A 22,728-nucleotide genomic window follows, 5' to 3' on the forward strand; every position below is an offset into this window, starting at 1 on the left:
AAGTCCCTAAATACTAATATCAAAGACATACAATGGTAAAGATTGGACATCATGCACAATGGAGTTAAATTTTAATATTCAAACATAGAGGGCGTTTACGTATAACAGACAATTAACAGAACACAACAGGAACAAAAGCGTACACCAATGTGAACTATGTTAAATATAACATAAACTCATGCCACAATAGTGTAACATGACATTATGTTAGACCCCCAGCGCCATCTGCCGATGTATAGTAGCAATTGAAATGTCCCATCATGTTATTTTATATATCTTTGCAATTTGATCTAATGAATCCTAGATGTCGCTTGATCAAGTATCGTTCTCAAAAATACCTATTATTACCAAGAAAACCCATCCCGCACTATTTATTAGCTTATTGAAAACCTACAAAAGCCTTGGATCAGACGATATTCTTAAATTCAAATGGCAACGCCGGTTCTATAACTATTTAAGCTCTTCGTCTTCATCATTCACAAAACAACAACATAATCATCCATCACAACTACTGTCTTGCTCTTGCCATCGCATTGCATTCTAATGTGACTCTAGAGAATAGAATCCAATGGAGGATATTTTCTCTCCGAATGTCGACATCGTCAATATTTAGCCAAAAAGCATTTTATTGTGTGGAAAGTTAAGTTTGTTGTTGTTCGGCAATAAATTATCCAAAATATTGTGCTTCCATTCACTAACAAACGTCAGTTGAAGACCTTGAGGATGAAGTTCCCTTACACATATACATATATCAATTTCCCTCCACACACACACATGATTATTTTCTTGAATAGTTAAATTATTTGGTTTTGTATTTGGTTGGTGGGGAAGGCAATTGAATGAAGGAGCTTCTTGTAATGCAATTGCAATTTGTTTAAGGTTGATTGGAAACAAACAAGCTGTAACATATTTTTTCGCCGTATTATTCGTTAGTGGTTAAAGAGTTATTTGTGGCCAATAACTTATGCCGGCAGACAGTTTTTTTTTTTCGTTGGAAAAGCAAGTAATGGATTTATATTCTGCAGTCAATGTTTTATTGATATTAAGTCCTTCAATATATTCTTGAATGGGGGTTGGGTTTTCGTTTTTTAGGGATTTGTTACAACTTTTGTATCTTGTTGTCAAGAGTCTTAGATTTACATTGGTTTTATGCCATTTTTGGAATAGGGTTGTTGTTTATACGCCAGGTGGTGATGTATGATTACTGCACAGTGTTTGGAAAATTAATTGCCCATAAACCACTTTTTTAAATAAGTTCAAAAAATTATTTATTTGAAATTGAAGTTGTATATACACAATGACAAAGACATACAATGGTAAAGATTGGACATAATGCATAATGCAGTTAAATTCAAAGGCATAAAATGGTAAAGATTGGACAAGATGCACAATGCAGTTCAATTTTACTATTAAATCATAGATGGTGTTTGTGTATAACAGACGACTAACAGAACACGACGGCAACAAAAACAAGAATAACATAAATTCATGTCACCATATTGTAAATTAACATTTTGATAGACCTCCAGCACCATCTGTCGATGTATACTAGCAATGGAAATGTCCCATCTTGTTATGTTATACATCTTTGTTAAATTTTATTATTCAATTATAGAGGGCGTTTATGCATAGCAGACAATTAACGGAACATAACAGATACAAAAGCGTACACAAATGTGAACTATGTTAAATATAACATAATTTCATGTCACAATATTGTAACATCAAATTATAATTTTGTTCCTTTACTTTTTTTAATTGTAAAAGTGGTAAAAGAGAAAACTGTCAAAATTGCTCTCTCATGACCAGTTTTACCAGGAAAGTAAAGGAACGGGAAAATGGTAGATCTGGTAACAATATCAAAAAGAAACATAAAAATTAATTTTCCTCTTTTATTTCACTGTTTTTAATTTTGTTTTGTCAGAGCTTGGTTTTTTGTTTTTGTATAATAATAATCGTCAAACAAATGTTGAAAAATGAGTTCTACCATTTTTTACCTGAAGAAATTGGACTGGTAGCCTGTGGTAAAAGAGAACATAGTTCACATTTGTGTATGCTTTTGTTGCGTTCTGTTAATAGTCTGTTATACATAAACGCCCTCTTTACTTTAATATTAAAATTTAACTGCCTCATCCATTATGTCCAATATTTACCATTGTATATCTTTGACAGTGATAAAATCCAAATATAGATGGCATTTTTACAAGCATTTAAACAAAATTAGGAATATTTTTAAACATTACGTCGAAAATCAGTCTTTCTTAATCTCATCACATCAACGTTTGTATATAGTAGGTATCCAGGACATGTCCAACTTGATGAATTGGATGATAATTTATTCTTCTACTCCAGCAATATTTTATATATTTTATAACTTTTTCAGGAGTGATTTAAGTCCCATTCATTTCCCTAACCCCCATTATTACAAGTCTTCTTTTGTTATATTTTGGATTTACCGAACAGATTTAGAGCGTTCCGCTTAACTTAAAGTTAAAAGCTTCTTGGTAATAACTTTCAATGTAAAAATTATATTTTTAATGCCTCTAAATTGGTTTATTTTGTGTTTTCAAATCCATCAGACTGTTAATCGGGTAGTAATTCCTCTTTAAATATTCAAATGCGCCTAAATTTATTCCCATTAATTTATTTTTCTCAGACATGCACCTGTGCCTTCATCAAGTCACCATGTGTTAATGATAAAATTCAAATGAAGATGGCGTTTTTAATAAAACTGTATCAATATAAACGATATTTTTTTCAATCTTCGCAAATTCCACCTTCTATCTTTTCTGCAAAACAAGGACAGATTTCGTTTTTTAAAACCGATAGCTTCGTATTTGACTCTATACCGAGTCGCCGATGTCATAAATATCAGTTTATCCTTCCTAGACAACAACCTTTATATGAGGAAAATGCACGGTATAGATCAATACAACTAAAGTATAGATGGCGACGTTTGCATGTCTGTATAACCAAAGATATACAATATTACAAGATGGGACATTTCCATTGCTACTATACATCGGCAGATGGTGCTAGTGGTCTAACATAATGTGAAGTTACGATATTGTGACATGAATTCTGTTATATTTAACATAGTTCACATTGGTGTACGCTTTTGTTCCTGTTAATTGTCTGTTATACCTAAACGCACTCTATGCTTGAATATTTAAATTGAACTCCATTGTGAATGATGTCCAATCTTTACCACTTTATGTCTTTGGTATAACTGATCGCTTCTCAATAGAGTTCGTAAATCCATATTATCCAGTCCTTTTTTTATTTCTATTTATTAATTACCAGTTAAAATAAATGTTACTATTGCAGGATAGATGGCGTTCGTAAAAATGAATAGAAAAATTTCAATGTTCTTCTCATTGTTTCCGAAGAATTTGTGTACATATTTTCATACACCTTCATTCTAAAGGGTGTCCCCATGCTATTGCTAAATGAATGCTCTAAAATCTTTATGACGGCTTAAGGTCTCCGAATAATTGTATCTTTCTCAAACAGCTACCAATGTTTGACACCAATGAAGTTTTTAAAACATTTTCGCATACCATCAAACTCAGTTTATCTTGGACAATTACCCTTTCATCTTATACCAATGCAAAATACGGAGTATTGATGGCACCATGAATGGAACAATGCACATGATCTCTTTATACGACTTGTCGTACTCTTCTAGGACAAATTTCTTACAAACTCAATTCAAAGACGTTTTATTGGCATTCAAGTATTGGTCTATATAACGTTTGTCCAATGCCAAAGAAAAAAAAAACAAATGTAGGTGGCGTTGATTAGAATAATATCGGATCTTTTGGCACGTTACCCTCATGCTATATCCAATACAAACGTTCGTTTACATTCGTTCTCAAATTATCTTTCGATCGCTTACCAGTTCATCCAACTCTAATGATAACAGTTGGGGTATAGGTGACGTTGGTATGATGAATGATCTCTTTGTGAGATCTGGTTTTTCATACTCTTCTAGAGCAAAGCTTTTCACACACCTGAGTGGCACCAATGTTAACTCCCAAGTTCCAAAAATAACGACATCAGTGCATCTTTCTCAGAAATTCAATAAGAGAGAATTATTTTTCGAAACAGTTTTCTACGCCTCCTCCGCTTTGTAATTCGAAATAAATACTACGATATTTTTATGGCACCTGAAAGTATGCTCATACATTAAACTTTCTCAGACAACAACCTGATTGGTCAATGTCGGTGATAAAGTTCAAGTACAGATGGCATTAATTAGAACAATATTATAGAGGCTTTGACATGCTTTAATTTATTTTAAATATTTTCCTGATTATTGGTCGGACATAGGATATTGATATCATATAATCCTATCCTGTCAATAATATGTGAAATCTGCAGCTGAGTTACACTGTGCACCAATAATTTACAATTCCCAAATGCAATTGCAATTTTTCTTACTGACAGCAGGAGAGAAGAGAATCAAATTGACGTTTTAGTAATGCTAAACAAGTTTTCAGCTGGTTACGGTGTTTTCTACTACTTGTTTTCTATTTTCTTCTTTTTTTTGTCCTGTTCTTGACTTCATTTTGTTTGTTTTAAATTTGCAATTCAGTTTATTCGATTGTAAATATTCTGGCAATTTGTTTCTGGAGATTTTTTCTTTAGATACCTTACTTGCTGAGTACCTTAACTCTTTCAGTGGTGCATTGCAAGTTATGCCCAAAACAAAATTCCCTTGATAAGAATGAAAGCTGCTAGTAGATGATGCAGCATCGTTGGCATCAAATGGCCACAATTTGCACTTTAAGCCATGGCCATGGTGCTTGGGGGCCAATTTGTGTTCGTTCGTTCATCTCAACATATTTCCTTTCTTCATATGAATGTGAATGCTGCTTTTTTTGCCTGCCACTCACTACTTTTGCTACTGGTCAGTAGTATATTTTTTAACATTTTTTTTTTTTTGTTATTGCATTCTGACATTCTTTTGGAAAACTTTTAGCAGCAATTTTACGACTATGGCATGTTAAGTTTATATAGTATCTAGGATACAATTTATGTTTAATCTATACACCTTCAACCTCTTTTAAATGGATTTCTTCTTCTGCTTAATGCAGAAAAGTGGTAAAATCAATAATTTAACAGTGAACAGGTAAATGGACTTGGCTGTTGGTTGATTTTCATCATCATTTTCCTTATGAAACTTCCGTTGTTGCATCAATATATTTTTTTCGTGCGGATGTGGTCTAGGGGCACTGGGTGGGTGGTTGGTATTTGGTCATTGCAAGAGAAGACAAAAAAACTTTGTGTTGCTGTTAAAAGTAAAACAATAAAATACAGTTGCACTTACTCTGGACTATTTAACATAAAACTGGGCCAAACAGACCCACCGACCGATCCAACAAACCAAGCAACTTATTACCATCAATAAATTTTTTGTGAAAACGCGAAGGTGAGTCCAAGTAGTTGGTATACATTGGTTTTATCCACCCACCCCCATCATTACAAATGCCGACCACTGGAAAAAATTGTTTAAAGCAAATAAGAAGCAAATCATAAATTCTGCACATTTTGATGCAATGAATGAATGAGAGAGCAAAAACAACAGCAAAAACAAAACCGTAATTTTCCAGAGAGGCTGAGGTTAAAATGGTTTTTGATAGAGTATTTTTTTCTTCTTCTTCTCCTTTTGTTTTTGATAGCTTTATCCTTTACCTCATTTTTTTTTTTTTGTTCACGAAACATATTTAAATAGCCTTGATGGGTTATGTGAAATTTAAGTCTGTATTTTAAGAAGAAATGGAAAACATTTTGGACAAATATGGGGTGTTTTGGATGCATCGTAAAGGCGGTTAAACATTTCTTAGTAAATAGGCAAGTCTCTGAACAGAAAACAAGTTTTTAGCCGACAGTCTTTAAAGAAAAACAGTAATGGTTAATAATGGTGAACATTGTTTGAACAAAAAATGCCACCTATTTGCCAATTTGGTAATTATATGAGAGAAGTTTTGACGCCATCTATTCTTCAATATAACATTGTATCAAGAATGGCGCAATAGGCGCAATATTTTAATAATAAATACGGAAAACCTAATGTTAGTCTAATTAAAATAAGCACAAGAAGGTCTATAACCAGGCCATCGTAAAACCTTGAAAATTCACCACGGAGGAGTATGAATTGGTGAAAAGAAAATGTTTGTAATGCCATCTATAGTTCAATTTTACTAGCGAGTTATGTAATTCATGATGTTCACAACGTAGACTTAAGATAGATGCAGGTTAATTGCCATAAAATAGGAGGAGTTTCGTTCACATTTTCACTCAATTTATCTTTCAAATCAATTAATCCAGTCAATGCAGTTTTAATTTTAATATTCAAGCATAGAGGGCGTTTATATATAACAGACTGAGATATGTTAAAGATAACATAATTGCATATCACAATATTGTAAAATCACATTATGTTGGACCCCAGCGCCATCTACCGATGTATAGTAGCAATGGAAATGTCCCATCTTGTTATATTATATTTCTTTGCCAATGATAACAATCGGCTTTCGTATTAATAATCAACATTTTGTTTGATCTTGTCTTTAGCACTCTTCTATAGCAAAGTGTTTCGTACAGTTCAATGGTTCTCATGTAAACTCCGAAATTCCAAAATTAACGACATCAATGTATCTTTCTCAGAAATCCAATACAAAGCAATTGTTGTACATCTCACGAAAATAACCCCTTTGCAATTCGAAATAAATACTACGCATTTTTTATGACACCTGAAAGTATCCTCACACATTCAAGATTCTCAGACAACTACCCGATTGGCCAATGATAATGATCAAATTCACGTATAGATGGCATTGATTAGGAGAATAAGGTATATAAACAGACAAAGATCTTAAAGGATACGAAATGGTTAAGAAACCGCAACGCCATCTTTATTTCATTTTGTTTTCAGCAATTTATTGTAGAAAATATTACCACATCATGCATTTTTCAAATTCAACATTGAAATATTTTTGGTAATTTGATGAATATCTCTTGGTCGGAATATTTTAATTATAAAACCGAATTTCCGATGTTATGAAGTAGGCTTAAACTGAATTTCGGTATATTGGTTATATGCAGACTATCTTATGATTTTGAGAGGTACGCCACCTATATTTCGTTTTTATTATTTATTTTTATTTATTTATTATTATATAAACTTGTAGTAAATACAATGTTAATAAGCCATAGCATTGGCTACAATGGCCATCAGCTAATTCGTTTTTATTATTAGCGAGTAATATGAGGAAAATATTTGTGTGCCATCTATTCCTCAAAATTAGTATTATAATTGTAACCTTTATCTGAAAGTGGTAATTTGGTGAGTATACTCTTGGACAGAATATTTAAGATAGATGCATGTTAATTGCCATAAAATAGGATGAGTTTCGTTCACATTCTCACCAATACAATACCAATGAGTATTATATGTGGCGTTTGTATCAATATTTGGGCTTTTGATGGGGTCTGGTTTTTCGTACTCTTCTAGAGAAGAGGGTTTCGTACACCTGAGTGGTTCTCATGTTAACTCCGAAATTCCAAAATTAACGACGTCAATGTATCTTTCTCAGACATCAAAACAAATACAAAAAATTTTGGTACATCTCACGAAAATAATCCCTTTGCTATTCGAAATAAATACTACGAAATTGTTATGACTCCTAAAAAAGATACATTCAACTTTCTCAGACAACTACCCGATTGGCCAATGATAATGCTAAAATTCACGTATAGATGACGTTGATTAGTAGAATAAGGTATATAAACAGACAAAGATCTTAAAGGGTATGAAATTATTAAAAACTGCAACGCCATCTATATTTCATTCTGTTCTCTGCAATTTATTGTAGAAAATATTACCATATTATTGTGCCATCTATTCCTCAAAATTAATATTATAATTGTAACCTTTATCTGAAAGTGGTAATTTGGTGAGCATACTCTTGGACAGAATATGTAAATAATAAATACCGGGCAACCGATGTTTTCAAAGTTGGCTTAAGGCAAGATTTAGAGTTTTGCCTTGAAGAGGAAAAATACGTGAATATTTTGGAAATTAAGTGATATTTAAATTATATGTTAGTGGTAAATATTTACATGTACTTTAATATATATGTAGTATATTCATTCATTAGTGTTTAAATGGTGTCTTTGCTTTTCTTCCTTCACGAAACATTATTCCAAACAAAAATATTTTGTTAAAAAATTCATATTTTTCCGATTTCTTCATGAAAATCAAATAAATTTCAAACTTATATTCTTTATATTATTTAAATCTCTCATTGTCTTTAATTATATTTTATTTCTATTTCGATCACAGGTGTTTATGGCGATGTGCAACGTGTAAAGATACTATATAATAAAAAGGATTCAGCTCTCATACAAATGGCCGAACCACAACAAGCTTATTTGGGTAAGTACGACAATTTTCAACAACAACGACAGCATCAAGTCTCCTACAGATTTTAAACAAAAGTGTCAATTTCAATTACAACAAAACCAGAGAACAGTTTCAAATATTGATTACAACATTCATTCATTCATTTGTGTGGTAATTGTTTTTGTGTTTTTTTTTTTCGGAGACCATTTTATATTCTCTTTAAAAGAATACATTCATACATATGTACATGGATGTCCATTCTTCGGACATACAAATATTTTATTGTGAATGTCACATTCATATGTTTGTGGTTGGTAGATTAATTCATCATTTTATTCGAAAAAAAAAAACAAATGAGACTGGATAATTGTAATTTGTTCTAAATAAAAAAATATAAAATAGAATAGTCTCTCTCCACAATATTGCATTGTTTCCTTGTTCTTTAAAATTCTGTTTGTTTTAACAAAATTAATTCATCCAATATCAATACCAAAGACATGCAAGATTGCACATAATGCACAAGGCAGGTAAATTTTAATATTCAAGTATAGAAGGCGTTTATGTATAGCAGACAATTACACCCTAGACAGACGGCAACGTTAGTTTGCATTAAGATGGGCATTTAATTTTAACCTGACAGACGACAGTTTCTGTATTTACAAAACAGCTGTTTGCTGGTAAACAACGGTTTTGTTGTTGTTTGCAATGTAAATTCTGTCTCGGAGCACGAATATGCTATCTCTCCTACATGAATATGGGCTCTTTTACAGCATTGCCATATTGAAATACCTAAATTCAGTTTAAATTCCCTTTGATTTTGTGCATTAAGAATGTGGATAATGCACGAATTAATTTGAATTAAGACAGTTAATGCAAATTAACGCTGCCGTCTGTCTAGGGTATTAACAGAACACAACAGAAACAAAAGCGTACACAAATGTGAACTATGTTAATTATAACATAATATCATGTCACAATAGTGTAACATGACATTATGTTAGATCCCTAGCGCCATTTGCCGATGTATAGTAACAATGGAAATGTCCCATCTTGATATATGATATACCTTTGTTGTATATCAATGAAAATTTTCTGAGCAGACTACAAAATAACCCTTAGAAAGATTTGAAATATTCAAATTAATACTTGTTATTTTTGCAGCATTACAACATCATCTTTTTTTAAATTTAACACGGATTTTGGGATTGGAAATATAAATTCTTATAAGCACTGATTTAGGCTTATTTTATTATCTTGTTTTTAATAATGAAGTATTTAAATTATTGATTATATTAACGACATTTACTCTTCATTTACTATAAAAATTAGTACTGAGCGAATAATATAAATTCCTATAACGCTATCTACATGTCAACTTTTCAAATTAGGATTGCATACTTTTGGGGGAATAAATAAAGTAATGAATACGGGAGTATTACTTCATTATCAAAAGGAATTTCAAGGAACATACTTTTATATCAATGATATGAGTCCTTTCATATATTATTTTGGCAATATTAAAACATAAGTATAGATGGCGTTTATCTCACAAGCTCTTCGAAATTTGAAATACAAAATTTTAAAGCTTTTAAATAGTCATTTGTTTGTCCAATATCAAGGAATTCTTAAAATAATTCTCGTACATATCCAATGCAATTTGATATAAATACTTCGCATACATTATAGCTCCTAAAAGTATGCACATAAATTTCTATTTACAGGAAAACCACTCATTTGACAAATACCAATGAATTCAAGTGCAGATGGCGCTGATCAAAATAATATCAGTAATGTCTTACGTCCTTTAAATAACAAATATTAAAACAATTCTCCTTTTTTCCATTACCTGGAAACGACTGTACATGTTGTGTTGCATGAAAACAAATACTGAGATGTTGGAACCTAGCAATTTGTCCTTTTTATTATTGCATATACATTTACAATTGGTAGAGATACTACGTGTGTGCATCTCTGTCCATATCCTTATTGTTGATGAGTTTTTGAGGTTTAAAACTGAGATTTATATTTAAAATATTGCTGTGCTCTTGTTGTTCGTATTAAAAATCTTTTGAATGTACCATACAATTGGCAAATATAAATATTGGGTGTACGTACACACACATGCTGAATGTGTGTGTAATATCTATATTAAATAATATAATAATGATGTCTATTGTGCTAAAGAACGATAGTTATTTGTATTTTGAAAAGATTATAGTTCAAATTTGTCCAAAGAAAAGAATTGAAATTTAATATTGAAGAAATTTTCTTTGGATGATAGACTTCCATTGAAGATGAAATAGTTTTCAATTGAAGGTGAAGGATATATTTGTGACAAGGTTCCTTAAAGTAGGCAACACATTTTGAAATTAAATCTTCTCAATAAGATTTAATTTATAGAGAAATATCGCATACCACGGGTGAATTGAATTTCTGTGCTGGAAGAATTTCAAGTGAAGGTGGCTCCATTGTTTTACTTGCAGTCTTTTATTGTCGATCTTTATCCGTATTTAATTTAACTTTAAGGGTCGAAGTTTTTATAGGAGGAGATTTCAACGGCACTGGTATTTAATAGATTGTCCAAATATTGTTATCTTTTCATCTGACTATCCAACACAGCACAATGGTTCATCGGGTTCGTTTATTGGCGTGCTTCTGCATACTCCAGGTCTGTCCTTTGTTGAAGGCAGTAACGCGGTTGCAGCATTTGACTTCGAATCAGATCACATAGTTTTAGAGATAGTTTTCGACATTGGTGACTTTAGAGAGAGGGAATAAAATGCCTTGCTTAATTTTAATAAAATCAATTTAGTTCGCTTTCAGGGCAAAATAAGACAGGGTCAAAGAAATTTCTCAAATCATCAAAATCACTCTTTGGAAATGCTATTGACTCCTCAGTACGCAAACAAAAAGCTTCTCCCTAGGATTATTCACGAATCTGCCGCACAATACGCACAGCTAATGATCCCTCGCTGGAAAACATTCTAAAGGCGTATACAAAAAAACCTTGTTCACTTCGATCGAACTTCTTGGTGGACATTAAAGTAGATAAGGCTGTGACAGGAGTTGCATCTAAGGACCAAGTTGTTAGGTTAATTGACTCAGATGGTACACATATTGTTGAGGACAGTGTTAAAGCTCTAGCTGATCGCTTGCAAAAAGCCTTTGGGTGCGCTCACAATTTTTTTCACGGTTCTGTTTTCAGGGCGATGAAGGGAAACTGGAGATCATACACAGTATTTAAAAAGGAGCAGTTTTATTTGGTTTCCTTTCTATTCTATTCAAACACGCGGTGAACCAACGGTCTGGAAAAAAACATGGTGGGACCACTTTGAAGAAAGGTTTGCCATATAGCCATTGTCGACAGAACGCCTTTGGGTCCGTTCACCATTCTTTCCACGGTTCTGTTTCTAGGGCCGTTAGACAATTGATATCATCGATTATTTCCGCCGGTCTGCTTTCAGGGCGATAAAGGGAGACATTTACAAGCTCATTTACGCACTATGGTCGGGCAATTGATAGCTTCGATATATGGAATCAAACCGGATTTGTTTTAACCAGCTATGTTGGCTAGGCTCTTACAAGCAGGCCCAGTATTTAAAAGGGAGCAGTTTTATTTGTTTTCCATTGAAGAAAGGTTTGCCATATAGCCATTGTCGACAGAGCACCTTTCGGTCCGTTCACCATTCTTTCCACGGTTCTGTTTCCAGGGCCGTGGAAAAAATTGATGATCGGTTCAGAAATCGGTGGAGGGAATTGAGAATTCGTCCCTGATAACAACGATATATGGAATCAAGCCGGTTTTGAAATCAAGCCTTGCTGAGTGCCGAGGCTATTGCAAACAGTCTAAAGGTTAGATAGGATACAAGACAAGGCTGGGGCTGTTTTATTTGGTTTTCTTTCTATTCTATTGAACCACTCACTGAACCTACTGTCTGGAAAAAAAAATCATGGAGGTTGATATCGTCCTATTTCGCCTTTAGCTTTTGGGAAGCTATGCAAGTCGTTCATACTCAAACGCTTTAAAAAGATGACTGAAGCAATTTGGTTTTGATGCGAGCTTCCTCATGTATAGAAGCTTTAATGTTAAAGTTTGCGAGTCTTTCCACTGAAAGACCAGGGTTTCCTCAGGGCTTCTTCAACATGCTCTACAATAGTTTGGGCTTAACTCCAGTTTAGTAAAAACTCTGCGATTTTTTTGAAATTTTTTCCAGTGGTAGATATTGTTGCGTTGATCACGGAAATCTAAAATTTTCTTGGGGGACGGACGCGGTTAAACGGTTATTTGACCCGAAAAGTCCGGGTACAAAACCCGGGTAAGACCCGCCTCTACTAAACCGACAAAATGTGTATCGTTGGGAAGCTTATGGAAATACCTATCCAATAAGTGGTCATACGATGGGGTTATTTTTTGGTGTTCAGGTGATATAACCCAAAAACCGATGTTGGGACCCGGTGTTTTTCATAAAACCGTCAAAAAGTCGAAAATGGACCCGTTATGGGTGCTCGCTTAATTTATGCCAGATTATTGCTCATACTTTAACCTTTCGAAAATTGTGCTATATGTTGTAATACCTTCTCTGGATCCAGATATATGGCCTTAAGAACCCGGTTTTTCTAAGTGGATATTTAGGGAAAAGTTTATAATTTAAAAGAAAATTTTGTTCCCGTTCCCGAGATTTGCACCTGTCCATAGGAGAAAGTCTTAAATCCCCGGCCGAAGGCCCGCAATTTAGAAAAAGATATAATTTAAAATAAAATGTTGTTCCCATTCCCGAAATTTGAATCTTTCCACAGGAGAAAGTCTTAAATTCGCGGCCTAAGGCCGGCCATTTAAATAGAAATGTATAATTTATAATATAATTTATAATAATTTTTATTAAACATTTATAATTTATAAGAAAATTTTGTTCAATTTAGAACTTTAAAATTTTCCGTAGGCACCTATAATGTAGAGAAATGAGCCCAACAGAACCGGGTTGTCAAGATTCTAAGGGTCATATTTCTGGATCCAGAGAAGGTATTACAACATATAGCACCATTTTGGAAAGGTGAAAGTAAGGGCTACAATCAGGCATACATCAAGAGAACCCACACAATGGGCCCATTTTCGACTTTTTGAGGGTTTTATGGAAAACCTCGGGACCAAAAATCGGGTTTCGGGCTATATCTCCTAAACACCTAAATATAATAGGTATTTCCATAAGCTTTCCAACGACATCCATCTTGTAGGAATCGGTTCAGCAGAGCCGGGTCTAACCCGGGTTTTGTACCCGGACTTTTGTGTCAAATAACCGCATAACCGGGTCCGTCCCCCATGAAAATTATTCATCCGCATAATCAGGGTAACAATATCTACCACTGGAAAAAAATTTCAAAAAAATCGGAGAATTTTTACTAAACTAGAGTTGTTTCTAGTTTTTTGAGTGATATGCCTGAACCAAGGACACGCAGAGAAGAGATATTGTAGGAGCAATCATATTCTATGAACAAAATACGGTACTTTAAAAATCTGAAAATATGCATTGTTGATTCAACAATATATTTTGTGCCGTTATGGTGTCTGGCACAAAATATATGGTTGAGGCGTCTAAATATATTTTCAAATTTTTTTAAACTACCGTATTTTGTTCTTAGAACATGATTGTTGCACCCACAATATCTCTTCTCTATGTGAGGAGGCCTACTACTTCTGTACGCGATCGATGTGATATCGGCGATGTCTGGCCCAAGAGCAAACACTGAGGCTTCTGGCCTTAACGCTTGACTTGAGGTCTTCCCAAGATATTTGACAAGGTGGACATCAAGTTAAAAGTGTGCCCAGAATTGCTCAGCAATTGTGTTCAGCAGTAAATCTCGCATTGTATATCCGAATTTCAGATTTATCTGCCCTATTCTGAAAATATGTTATGAAGTTATCCAAATCAAAATTAAATCGGGTACTTGGAGTAATATTCTTGCGAAAAATTTGAGTACTTTCCTTCGATTTTATTCTTGAAAGAGTCAAAGGGATTTCAATTACTTTCCAAGGTGTCCTTCTGTTCTCTCTATTCTATAATCGTTTGGCAATTTCTTCAAAATCTACATTAGCCCCCTTTGCTCCTTTCCTCCCTCTTTTCTTTCAATTTTTATTTTTGAAATTTTCTTATGTCCCGCCCAAGAGCAAACGCTGTGGCTTCTCGATTGCCTTGAGTACTTGTCATAGATTTTATTCTTGAAAGAGTGAAACGGATTTATTTTAACTATTAAGGTGTTCTTGGGCACAAAAGGGGTATCTATATTCTTTAATCGTTTGGTAATTTCTTCAGAATCTACATTAGCCCCCCTTTGCTTATGTCTTTCCTCCTTCTTTTCTTTCAATTAACCTATGGAAATTCCATTGTAAAAACATTTTGACAAACTGTAAAAAATTCCTGAGTCAGCACTTAGGCACCACTTTATTCTAACATTTGTAGAGTTTTAGTGGGATTTAGAACAATAAATAAAGTAAAGTGTAAATGTGACAAAAGTCGTAGCAACACCACCATAAACTGCTTGACAAAAACTCAGTAACACGGTTCCCAACAACACAAATGATTACATGTGTGGTGGTAGAGAGTTAGTTTAGTTAGTCTAACCTAAAACTATAGTTAAACTATACTTCACCACATCGCAATCACCACGTGTGTGGTAATGGAATAGAAAAACATGTGTTGCCACAATTGTTGCTGTTATTTATTTTGGCAAAGAGCCGAGCCGAGTCACATATTGTGCGGAGCCCCATGTAGTGTTTCTACATTTAGACTACACAAATGCTGTTGCATTCATGCTGCGAGAATGTTTGGATGTTTTGGCTAAAAGGATGCTATTTTTTGGGTGGATAAAATGTCATCTCTATGACATGTGGCTTTAATACATTTGTTAAATATAAGTACATATCACCACTACCACGAATTGCTTGTTTGTTGTTTATCATCAACTCAACTTCAAACAAACAAGACAATGTCAACAGTTGTTCTTGTGGCATATTCATTGCGGTGGAGTTGAATTCATTTCTGGGAGATGACAAGTAAATAAAATCTTAATGATGATGATGATGACGACGTTGATGATGATGGCATGCTGTTAGAATATTAGTTCTTGGAAGATTTTATATTGTTTTTGGAAATTATTTAGTTGGAGCTATTAGTGGGCTAATAGAGGGGTTTCGACATAAATGCATACACACTAGGGCTATAACCAAAAAAATACCACCACATAGCCGTGTAGAGCATAAAAAACTATTATGAAATACGGCGTCAATTTATCTCTATCGCGAAAAAAGTTTCCGCACCAAATGCATTGAAGTTCAGTAATGCATTTTTTAATTTTAGCTGTTATGACAAAATATTTGCTTTTAATTAAAATTTTTATTTTTTTGTTGTCTAATTTAAAATCATTATCAAAGCGTTCTGGACCAATTTGTTCTCAAATCGCGCCATTTGGAGCATATTAGGGAATTTTGATACTATTGCAATTTTTGCTTTTTCTTTATAAACTCGTGAATTTTATGTTTATATTTTGTTTACCTACCGGACAAAAGAATATGGGTTCATTTGCAACGAAGTCGCGAAAGTTACAGGCTGTTTTTGTTGACTTTGCCTGTGAGAATCGTATATGTTTTTTACAAAAATACAACACCAGTACCAGGTGGGGAATTTTGTTCTAATAATGAAAACGCGTTTCTAAGATCGATTCGATGAAAAAAGTTTCCGCGCCGACTGTAATTACTAAAACCCTTTTGATATTTTTTCTACTTATAATTTTAAATTTGCTTTGTTTGAATAAATATTCATAGAAAAAAATAAATTTCTCACAGGCAAAGTCATTAAAAACTGTCTGTAACTTTCGCGAATTTGTTGCAAATGACACCATATTCTCTTGTCCAATAGGTACAATAAATATAAACATAAAATTCACGAGTTTATAAAGAAAAAACAAAAATTGCAATAGTGTCAAAAATTCCTAAAATGCTCCGAAATGGCGCGATTTGAGAACAAATTGGTCCAGAACGCTTTGGTAATGATTTTAAATTAGATTACAAAAAAATAAAAAATTTTGTTAAAAGAAAATATGTTGTCATAACAGCTAAAATTAAAAAATGCATTACTGAACTTCAATGCATTTGGTGCGGAAACTTTTTTCGCGATAGAGAAAAAATTACACCTTATTTCATAATAGTTTTTCATGCTCTACACGGCTATGTAGTGGTATTTTTGATATTTGCAAAAAAGTGCAAAAAGTTATATCCCTAATACACACATATGTGTTGTGGAGGAAATTGCTTGTTCGAGAAAAAAGGAATTTTTCTCCCTATGATATACTTAATGTACAGTCCTTATAAAGTAGCAGCGGGGTACGAATAAATTTTTTACTATAGGAAAATTGGTTACAAAGATAATACATATTTATCTTGAAATACGTATTTATTTATAAAACTATTCGTCATAGAAAATTATTCGTTTATAGGCAGACGTTCGTTATTTATAAGCTCGGTTATATTTTTTTCCTATTAATTTCCCTTAGTGTTTGCTCTTGAACTGCCAAACTATTATTTCCTTTTTGCTGTTGATAACTTTGCAGAGAATATATTTGTTATCCTTTTGCTGCCTTTTTTTATTATTCTAATATTTCGAATAGAAAAAAATGAAAAAAAAACTAAAGGACCATTCAATATTTCATATGCAATCTTTTTGGCCACCGACAATATTATACTTTTGCAAATAACCCACACAAGCCCATATACACATACAAATATACAAAGTCATTAGACAGAAGTGTAAATATATTGATGTCCCAGAATATTATTATTATTATTATTGAAATTAAAATACTTTGGAGATTTGACCCATTTTTTTTAATTTGTTTTTCTTATTTTCCATAAAATTGAGAATTTCAACAACACATGGAAGTATCCACTTGTATGTCCTTTTGTGCTTGACATGTGATAATTGTATACCAAACACACAGCATAATTACATTATATCTTGCTGCTGCTGCTGACCATAGTCGTTGTGTCGACTATGTTTGTTTGTGCAACACATTATTGTATTATTCCTTGTGTGTATGCGTTTGTGTCTATTAAATATTATTGAAAATATTTTTCCAGTATAATTTGTAGGAAAAATAATAATATTTTTGTGAAACCTAACACAACATAACACAAAGGATTTTTACTTTTTTTTTGTAAAATGGGTTTTTGTTGGGCATGGAGTCTCTGAGGTTGGGTAGATGAACTGAAAAGGTATAAGCAAATATTTAGTGTGAACAACGTCCCTTATGCATTTCCAGTAAGCTGAAAAATAAATTATTTCTTTAATATTATACAAGGTAAAACATTACAAAGTAATGAATACGGATGCAAGAGTGCGTGTGGTTGACTTCAAAACCGAGAGCTGTGGGTTCGATGCTCACCGTCTGCACTTCTCTTTAGAGTTGTGCCAAAGGAACTATATGGAACTATCTAGTTCACTTCGCAGTTCCAATGGCCCACATTTTTTCTTTGAACAAACTGCGTATACTTAATATCACACGTTACATTTCATGATGTTACTCATACGTTTTGGAACTAGTACAAGGAACTAGGAACTATATTACCCAACTCTACTTCTCTTTTTTTGATACCAAAGCAAAAAGTTCACATACAAAATAAAAATATGGAGTGTGGTAAAATTCTAAAAATATATCATATCTTTTTCGGCTTATTAATCGACCAAATAATAACTATTTATTTAGGGCGACATGCCTTGGCGAAAATAATGGGTTAGTAGGTTGATTTAAGACTACCAAAAAGTAGTTACGAACCTGTTAAATGGTAAGGGAAGTTTTTGTTGGGTAAAACCGTTCAACTGTCTTTGTCCGTGGATATATTAATTAAGCTCGAGGCCACCTGCAAAAGAAACCACAGTAACAGGAGTAGTAGACCCAATTTTAAAAGTAAGCAGAACCTTTGTAGGTATGTTTCCGTTGTACATTTTAAGGTGTCTATAGGTTATGGACACAGTCAACACCAAAAACCATAATCCTTCTGATATTGTTGGAATTCCGCTTTGGCAGAGTTTTTGAACATTTGGGCCATTATCAAAGAATGGAGAACAAAACTATAGCCTTGTACCAAAGACTACTAACGACTTTAATGGCATTTAAAAACCAGTAAGGAAAGGATCATTGTCGGGCGGGGCCGACTATATGATACCCTACACCACTGTGAATATGTAATATATATATATATATATATATATATATATATATATATATATATATATATATATATATATAGGAGACATGTATCAATTTCAACTGATTACTAGAAAAAAATTCCGTCACACATTCCAAATTTCATCAAAATTGGTCAGGTATAGGGTGTTTCGTGCAGAAAATACGTCAAATTGGGCGAAAATATATATGGAAGCTATATCCAAATCTGAACCGATTTCGATATAATTTGGCATACTTATTTCTAGATGGAATTCAGTCCCACATACCAATTTTCATCAAAATCGGACGTATATATCGTGTTTGGTGCAGCAAATACGTCAAATTGGGCGAAAATATATATGGAAGCTATATCCAAATCTGAACCGATTTCGATATAATTTGGCATACTTATTTCTAGATGGAATTTAGTCACACATACCAAATTTCATTAAAATCGGACGTATATAGCGTGTTTGGTGCAGCAAATACGTCAAATCGGCCGAAAATATATATGAAAGCTATATCCAAATCTGAAGCGATTTTCACCAAAAGCAATAGCGTTCTTCCTATGGATAAAATAATTATATTCCCCAATATTCAGCTGAATCGGACAAAAACTGCGACCTGTACGTTGCGAACAAAAATACATGGACAGACGGACGGACGGACATGCATAAATCGACTCAGAAAGTGATTCTATGTATATCCCCAAAAGGAACTATGGGTCTATTTCGTTTCCTTTTGTGTGTTACATACAAATGCACAAAGACATAATACCCCTTACCACAGTGTGGTGTAGGGTACAAAAAGGAGTGCTAGATATTGGGACATTTCCGAGCACATACATATCACTGGAAGAGTTGGCTCCTCCAAGCTTAAACTAATATCGTTGTAGTCCTGATCACAACTATAACCGCTATAAAAATGTCACTGCTATCCGATAAATGGCCTTAAATTTAAAAAGTGTTGACCTTTCCAAAGGTGGTACCTGAAAGAATGGACCGACACAGAAGTGTATCCAATTTTGGGAGTCATTCGATAGTTATCGTGTCAAAGAGCCATTTTAATTGGTTTTTTAAGCCTTTGGCTCATTATTAGACAACGGAACCCTATGCAAATGCATATAGGGTTAGGATGGTAGTAGAGAAAATCTGATTAGACAGAAACTCATTTTATCACAAAATAAAACGAATTAAGCCCAGATATTTTTGCATATCGTGCATATTTTTACATATTTGCATAAAATGAACATATGCAAAAATATATGCAAGGATTTGTGGCCTGAATATCCCACCAAAGTGGCTGAAATTTGGTATTAAGACTTCGTTGGGCGTATGAAACTTCACACCTAAAATTTGTCCGCATAGGTCCACGTCTTCATATAGCCACTATAGAACCGTACCTCCCGATTTTCGGTATTTCGAAAAGTGTGGCCTCAATATCCCACCGAAATGACTGAAATTTGATATTTAGTCTTCGTTGGGGGTGTAAAACTTTCCACTTGAAATTTCTCGTCATAGGCCCACTTCTTCATATAGCCCCCATAGAAGGGTACCTCCCGATTTTCGGTATTTTGAAGGTTGTGGCCTCAAAATCACACGGAAATGGCTGGCATTTTTTTTATTAAGTCTTGGTTGGGGGTATAATCCTTTCTACCTGAAATTTGTCAGCGTAGGTCCACGTCTTCATATAGCCATCAAACTGAAGCAAGTGTTTATGTATAGGTGAAAAAACAACAACCACATGATGTTTATCAGTCGTGTTTTGCTCACGTACACTGTGAATGAGGGAGAATGGCAAAATCAAAACAACTCAGTGGGCGCCCGCAGTATACAGATGGGCGACCCTGCCATAGACTGAAAGAAAATTAGATATTTTTGTGAGGTGCCGTAAGGTGTTGTCCAATGAACACTTCTTTGGAATTTGATTTCAGTTTGAGAAAAATATTACGATGTACCAAGGTTGGACCAATGTAAGTCACTCCATTTCATGTCCACCTGACAATTTTTATGGTCACCGTTGGATTTTTTAGATATTTTGGGTCATTATGTCAGAAAGCATTGAAGGAAAAAATTGAATCGTTGTAATCAGAATCACAAGGACTACCTTCGGTTAAAATTTCAAAACTATCCTAGAATAGCCCTTAAACTACTCTTATGTGAGCATTTTGAATTTTTGTGAGGATGATGTACGTTAGGAAAAAATTACACGATTTCAAAAGTTTCGGCCAAATCGTAAGTTATCGTTCTCATCAATCACTTTAGTTGTAGAAAATAATTTTGAACTTTTGTGGGGTACCCGAGGAAGTGGACCAGTATAAAAAGTTGGAAAATTTGGACCAAATTGGTTGATCCATTTGAGAGTTATGGTGTGCACCAGCTTCCCCGATAGAGATGTACGGTCAGGGCTAAATCAACTCCAAATTTTCCGAAGCGGATTTCGCCCAAACATACCACGGTGCGCCTTAACTAAAGGTCAGTCTTGTAGAGAATTTTCACAGCTACAACATTTTCTTTAGACTCATTTCGATGCGACTTGCGGTTTTCAAGCAAACTCGTGAAAACCTAAAAAAAAACCCTAAAATTGTGAATTTTGATCGCGATTTATTTAAAAATACCTCCGACGATTTTTTTTTTTTTATTTTTCTTATCTATGAACATTGCTGTTTCAGAATCCGCGAAATCTTCCCATGTGTAAGCGGTTTTCATCAAAAATTAGTTAAGGCGTACTGAGCATGATACGAGTATTGTTTTATAAGGAGGCGAAACAGTCAGTGCATTGCACAGTGGATCCACTTGTATGGGAAAGTGGCCAAAAATACTTCCCGTGTAAATATGAAGGTAATGCTTAGGTTGCAGCTTTGTCCTGCTGTGAAGATTATTTTATGAAACCATGAGCGTATCATTCCCCCTCTTTCCCCTCTTGGGGGGGGGGGGGTCGGTCTGACATTTTTCATGTTTTCTTATTATAAATACAAAATGCAATGAAAAAGCGTACCGATTATCTTGTAATGCAAACATAGACATGAAAAAACGCACTCCCGAAAGCAACAATAGACCAAAACACGCCCCCCCCCTTTTTTACCGATTCCACTGCCTAAAAAAGCATAACATTGCCAAATATATTAAGTTTAAACAAAGTTTTGTTTATTAATGTAGTATTTACAGTTAACTCTGTATTGTACCACTATTGTGGTACTGTAGTGCAATGTATTAATTCAAGAATTCAATATTATATTCGTATCAAACATATAGTGAGAAAAAGTTCTGATTAATTGATAGCTTCCAATTTAAATTCTACTCTAGCAAATCAAAAACAGGTTTTGATAAGATCGATTTGTCTTTCCTGGGTAATTGTCGCTGTCCGGTGATAAAAGGATCCGAGCTTAACAATAATCGATGAACCAAATCAGTATTTGTTAATATGCGCGAATTCTTTCGAGTGTGATATTGGCGAAACCTCTTAATATCTTTTTTTCTGGCCTCTGCAGCTTCCTCTGACAGCTCTCCAATTGATACTAACGCATTTTGTATTATATCTGGAGCATGAATTAAAATTTTGTGTACAGTAGGTGGAAGGTAATACCATCCATATTTCAATGTCAGCTCTCTTGCAGTGTCTATTGCATATGCCCTGAATTTATTTACATTAATTTTGTAACCAGACGATAAGGCTTGCAATAATACTCCACATCTTTCAATTAGGTTTTCATCCAGGCCAGTTATTTCGGCTGACAGGCTTGCATGTTTAAAAAATTGTCTTGCCGTGTTACCGTCATTGGAAGTTCCACTTCCTCCAGTTTTGGGTTTGTCAACAATTAGTCCCATTTTTTCACGAAATTTTAGCTGAATTTCCTTTTTTCTTTGTTGAAATTGTGTTTTTCCTTCGGGAGATCGTATTTGCCACATTTCTAATTCAAGGCGATATGATAAGTGGAGGAAGTACTCAAAAAATCTAATATAAGCGTGTAGAGGTGACAAACCAAACTCGTAGAAATTTGTTTGAACTTCTTTTTCTAAACACTTTTCTATATCGTTCATCTCTGTAGGCCTTGCTTTACATATATAGCAAGTTACAGATGATGTCTGAGTTAAAGCATTGCA

The 22,728-nt window shown here is 33.8% G+C and overlaps 1 protein-coding gene across 28 annotated transcripts in view; it reads left to right on the forward strand.

Annotated features, from left to right (window-relative positions):
* Window positions 1-22,728, forward strand: part of heph (polypyrimidine tract-binding protein 1 heph) — a 757,797-nt gene that overhangs the window by 724,557 nt on the left and 10,512 nt on the right. For all 28 annotated transcript variants that reach the window (XM_073961236.1, XM_073961240.1, XM_073961239.1 and 25 more), the window contains one exon: window positions 8,351-8,443. In XM_073961236.1, coding sequence (XP_073817337.1) covers window positions 8,351-8,443 — 93 coding nt within the window. The remainder of the gene's footprint in view (window positions 1-8,350; window positions 8,444-22,728) is intronic.

This window comes from Musca autumnalis, unplaced genomic scaffold (assembly GCF_047663935.1).
Source record: "Musca autumnalis isolate F117 unplaced genomic scaffold, ASM4766393v1 scaffold_1, whole genome shotgun sequence".
Taxonomy (NCBI): Eukaryota; Metazoa; Arthropoda; class Insecta; order Diptera; family Muscidae; genus Musca; species Musca autumnalis.